This window comes from Rattus rattus, chromosome 6 (assembly GCF_011064425.1).
Source record: "Rattus rattus isolate New Zealand chromosome 6, Rrattus_CSIRO_v1, whole genome shotgun sequence".
Lineage (NCBI taxonomy): Eukaryota > Metazoa > Chordata > Mammalia > Rodentia > Muridae > Rattus > Rattus rattus.
In genome coordinates, this window is record NC_046159.1 from 16,578,913 (window position 1) to 16,584,237 (window position 5,325).

General features: G+C 33.9%; 1 protein-coding gene across 1 annotated transcript; it reads left to right on the forward strand.

Annotated features, from left to right (window-relative positions):
* Nucleotides 1–3,360: 3,360 nt before the first annotated feature.
* On the forward strand, nucleotides 3,361–4,320 carry LOC116902769 (taste receptor type 2 member 117). Its single transcript, XM_032905111.1, has one exon. It carries the CDS (start codon nucleotides 3,361–3,363, stop codon nucleotides 4,318–4,320), a length of 960 nt encoding a protein of 319 aa, XP_032761002.1.
* The last annotated feature ends 1,005 nt before the right edge of the window (nucleotides 4,321–5,325 follow it).

Consider the following 5,325-nt stretch of genomic DNA (forward strand, 5'->3'; position numbering starts at 1 on the left):
TTAAACTTAAAGAGTTAAGAGCTTTCAGGGGACAGGAAGCACCCAAATCTAGCACAGCCTGAAGTGAAATTCCTATAAAATAGTTCTGTTCTCTTTATTACAAATCAATTACATCAAGCTCACACTCAAGGGTATGGCATGGCTTAAAAAAATAAATGGAAACCAAGAGGCACTCTCATTGCAGCTCCTCTACTACACTGACTGAGAGAGAAAAAAAACCTACCACTCAGATGTTGTTTGAGCAGTTTTTCAGCATTATATATACAAAAATATTCCCCTGTTTTTGTCCAAAAGAAGCTAAGAATAAAAGAAACAGAGTGCATTCAGTTTCTTGTTTGAAAGATGCTGCCTGTCATGCTCATGCAATGGGGATTCACTGTCTAACATGAAATTCTATCATCATTTCGTTACTAGTCATGTGTTAAAGTTCTATTCCTTAGTTACTGACTAACATCGAAAAGAAAAGTAAAACGATGTGACATACAACTTTCACACTGCTGGTTTATTATTCCTAAAAGAGAACAAATTTTTCCCTATTCATGAATCTGATGCTTCACTTCTTCATCTTGCAAAGTTAAAGCTTCAGTGGAAGATAGAAATCTCATTGCTAGCATATAGAAGAAACACACTGTCTTGCATTTTACTGCTGCACTTTTGTCAACCCATGCATAATTGTTGTGTTCTTTATGTCAGCTAGTAAAATTTTGAAACCCAGTATCTAGGTCACAATAGGAAAATTTAAATTTGAAGGAGGGTCATTGGAACTTTGCCTAATTAACCTACTATCACTGTTGTTCCATGGTTTAAAAATATTTTACTATTTTTTGAGAATTTCATATATTATATTCTGAATCTGTAGACCTTTCTATTCCACATTATCCTAGCTCCACCCCTTTGAAATCTGTCTAAATTTGTGCTATCATTTTTCCTTAAACTTACCAAGTCCATAGTGTGTTTTCTAAAAACTTTTGTGAGTAACCAACCACTTTCAGATTGAATTTAAGTCTTATTATGTGATATTATTCCTGAAGGGGGTGGCAGGAACAAACATCTTCTAATCCCAAAATGGAACTGGTGACAGTTTAAAGATCCAAATTTCAATGTGGAAACCCAATGAGTTTTATGGTAGTTCCTAATGGGATTGATTTACAAGGGCTATCGTTAAGAAATATAAGGACTAACATGTTAATGTCAAAACTCACCCTAGCATTGATGAAAGGAGAGTTATAAGCTTGGAGAGCACACCACCTGCAGGTGCAGGCAATCTCAAGCTTGAAGGGTTTACTTACAGGCTCAGTCGGGTGAAGACTCTGGAACCAGCTCAGAGATAGATACCTCTCTTAATACTAAGAAGTAGATTTTGATAGAAATATATAACTCAACCTATCACTATGGGCATACTAACCTTGGCACAGGATAAATAAAAGTGTAGTTGGTTAAACCTCTTCGCAAATATTTGAATTTGTTGTAATCAGCATGCCAAGTGTGATGAATTAAAATAATATAAAATAATAGCAATATAACAATTATATTATTAACACTGGCTTAGGAATGGGTGAGGTCAGTTTACTCTGAGGCATTTCCATTTAAAGAAAGTTCTGTTTTGCTGACAGATGATTGACAAATAGTAAAGTGTATTATTTCCAATGCACGGTATTTTATGTTTTGAAAAAACTTAGGCTGATTTTAATTTGTCCCTGTAGATGAAGTGTTAGCATAATGCTGTGTGCCATTCTCAACTTATGAAGAAAGACTCTCTCCCCAGGACCTGTTGTTTGTCACGCTGAAACTATGATGCTTCCAAGTCAGAATGAAAGTTATCAGGAAGAGTTTGTGCAGGTGAGTGTAAATCTTGCTGGAAATCAGAGTCCTGAGGCTTTCCCAAGAGCCCATGAAGTTTCGCTATCAGTAACCATTCCACTCAGCTCCACCCCTTGTCCGGTTTCTATTTGTTTCTCTTCATACTTGAGCTCATTTTGCTATCTGGAAGGAGGCAAGCCACAGGGAACATCCTCCCTCTACACTGAAGGTATGTGTGTTTTTCCATTCTTAGGTGTTTCCTTAATATGTGGCACACCAGCCTGTTACCAACATGCTATCTACATGGTTGGATCTTCCCACGCAAATGATGGATAATTCTATTCTTCCAATTGTTTACCTTCTTTGCTCAGTATTCCTTCAGGGATAGAATGTACTATTAACAAAGACTCTAAATCATTTCAAGTTTTTGGCTGCCATCTACACTGTATTTGGCAACTATCCCTAAATTTAGTTCATTAAGTCCTGTAATTGTTCTTTACACACTGAATCACTGTATCAGGTTGCTTATTCTTCGTTTTTCCCAACATGTATGACACCCTTCATCTGCTTTGGTGACAATAAGTTGGATTTACAATGCAGATACTGGAGGCAGCTGATTGGAATTGGATGCAGTCAGATGGTGTTTCTTGCTAATGGAAGAAGCTGTTGTACCAGTCAAAGAAGAGGCCAGGAGTAAGGAAGTGTCTTGCTTTGTGGATTAGTTAATTCTCATTCTTGACTGGACACAGCACAAGAAGTGTTTTCTGTCTTAAATTCATGGATAGAGAAGACCTATTGCATCAGGTAATATGTAAAGCATATCAAAAGCATGACCTGACCAACTAGTACAATACTAAGCATGATCTATCTGTAAAACAAATATTAACCAATGTGAATTCATTATAGAAACAAAATTTGAACATCAATAAATATGTACTTATGTGTGAGTACTGTACATGTGTATGTATGTAAGGTAATGAGGCAATATTATTTTTACCATTTAATATTGGAAAATTAAAGATTCTCATGACATTGTTAAACAAATCAGAATGTAAGAGATAAGGACAGTATATGGCAATGTCTCTTAAATGTTCAGTACTTAAAAGCCTTATAACTAAGAAAGTCCCATATCATTAATATTTTTTCAATATACTTGAGAATTTCTAAAAGTGTCTTGCATAGAACACAGTTATAACAAAATACATAGATTGAAGCCAATATAGGTAAATGATGAAAATAATGTGTTTTCATTTTCTAACCTTTGAGTTTCTAACCTTTCCTTTTATATTGTCCAGAAAATATTACAGGAGATGTGTGTGAGCAAAGCAGTTCTGGTCTGGCACTCTTGAGCTGTGTGACGAGATACATTTTCATGGAAAGAGATTCAGACTCTGTCATTGTCAAACCTGTATGTTTGCTCCTCTGTGTGTGGGGGGAGGAGTTAAGAAAAAAGCATGTTATGAAAATCAACTCAGAAATTGTCAAAAATCATATAAACAGAATTTTTAAAATTATATTTTAAATGGATATGTGATCAAGCCTTTATAACTAATATGTAAAATGCAACATAATTTGAAGACAATATTTGTTATCTCTCACAGCACACTTACAATCATTTTATTCACTGAATTAGTAACTGGAATTATAGGAAATGGGTTCATGGCCCTGGTGCACTGTATGGACTGGCTAAGGAGAAAGAAAATATCATTAGTTAATCAAATCCTCACTGCTTTGGCAATCTCCAGAATTTTTGAACTCTGTTTATTGTTTATAAGTTTAGTCATCTCCTTTTCATATCCAGATCTAACTACAACTTCAAGGATGATACAAGTCACTTGTAATCTTTGGATTATAGTCAACCATTTCAACCTCTGGCTTGCTACATGCCTTGGTGTCTTTTATTTTCTCAAGATACCCAATTTTTCTAACTCTCTTTTTCTTTATCTAAAGTGGAGAGTTGAAAAAGTAGTTTCAGTTACACTGCTGGTGTCACTGGTCCTACTGACTTTAAATAGTTTACTAATTAACTTGGAAATTAGCATATGCATAAATGAATACCAAAGAAACATAACATACAGCTTCAATTCTTATTATCATACAAATTGTCACAGGCAGATGTTAAGCCTTCAAATTATTTTCCTGTCTGTCCCCTTTGTTTTGTCCCTGTCAACTTTTCTCCTGCTCATCTTCTCCCTGTGGACACATCACAAGAAGATGCAGCAGCATGTTCAAGGACGCCAAGACGCCAGCACCACGGCCCACTTCAAAGCCTTGCAGACCGTGATCGCCTTTCTCCTACTATACTCTATTTTTATTCTGTCTGTCTTAGTACAAATTTGGAAATATGAATTACTGAAGAAAAATCTTTTCATTTTATTTTGTCAGATTGCATATATAGCTTTTCCTTCATTCCATTCATATATTCTGATTCTAGGAGACATGAAGATGAGACGGGCCTGTCTCTCTGTATTGTGGTGGCAGAAACTCAGGAAAAATTATGTAGAAACTTTAGATCTCTAAATCACTATAGATTTTGTTGCATATTCCAGACAATGTTTCACCAATACAAATGTCTTCTGTATTTTTCGCTTTTTATATATTAAATATTCTTTCACTTTCCATGAATTTGGTATTTCTTTACGATTATCACTGATTAAAGCTGTTGCTAATTTATCAAGTTGTGTTCAAGATTATTTCTTAACCCACTAAAGAATATCATTGTAACCCACTAAAGCATAAAAACATCAAAATTTTACAATTTTTCTATCAACTATTAATCACGGACATTTTGACTTATGGACTACACTACATGTCTTAAAATACATAACAAACAGCAATAAAAGCAAATAATTGTACCCATATAAAATATATGAATAAAAGTTTAGAGAAGAAATATAAAGTATAATATAGAATTATAAACCACTATAAATAAAGGTATTTTATTACATACAGAACTTAATTTGGAATTATTTTTCCCAATACTTTGAACCCATGAGGCTCCTGTGTTTGAGTTATATATATTTGTTATTGGTTTCATTATCAACCATTCTAAAATATTTTCATAATGATTCAGATAATGTAATTTACATTTCTAGGTACAATGTTTGTTAATTATGGGAACATAGTATAATCTATTTTATTTTAATGCATAATTATACAAAATACAAGGTTATGATAGTTTTAAAGTATTAATTTGAAATGTGGCTTTTTGATTAATTTACTATCATGGATCCATAATATCATGTGCAATATCTTACTGATGACCCGCGCACAATCAATAGCTGATCTTTTTTTCCTTTTCTTTTTTTTTTTTTTTTTTTTTTTTTTTCGGAGCTGGGGACCGTTCCTTGGTTCTTGCACTTGCTAGGCAAGCGCTCTACCACTGAGCTAAATCCCTAACCCCTGATCTTTTTAAGCTATTAAATGCCCCAAATTTAATGAAACACAGAAGCTCTGAAATAAAGAAATTTAACTTCTTACTACTTAACCTGTTCTTACTACTTATTGTACATCAAAATTTAAAAA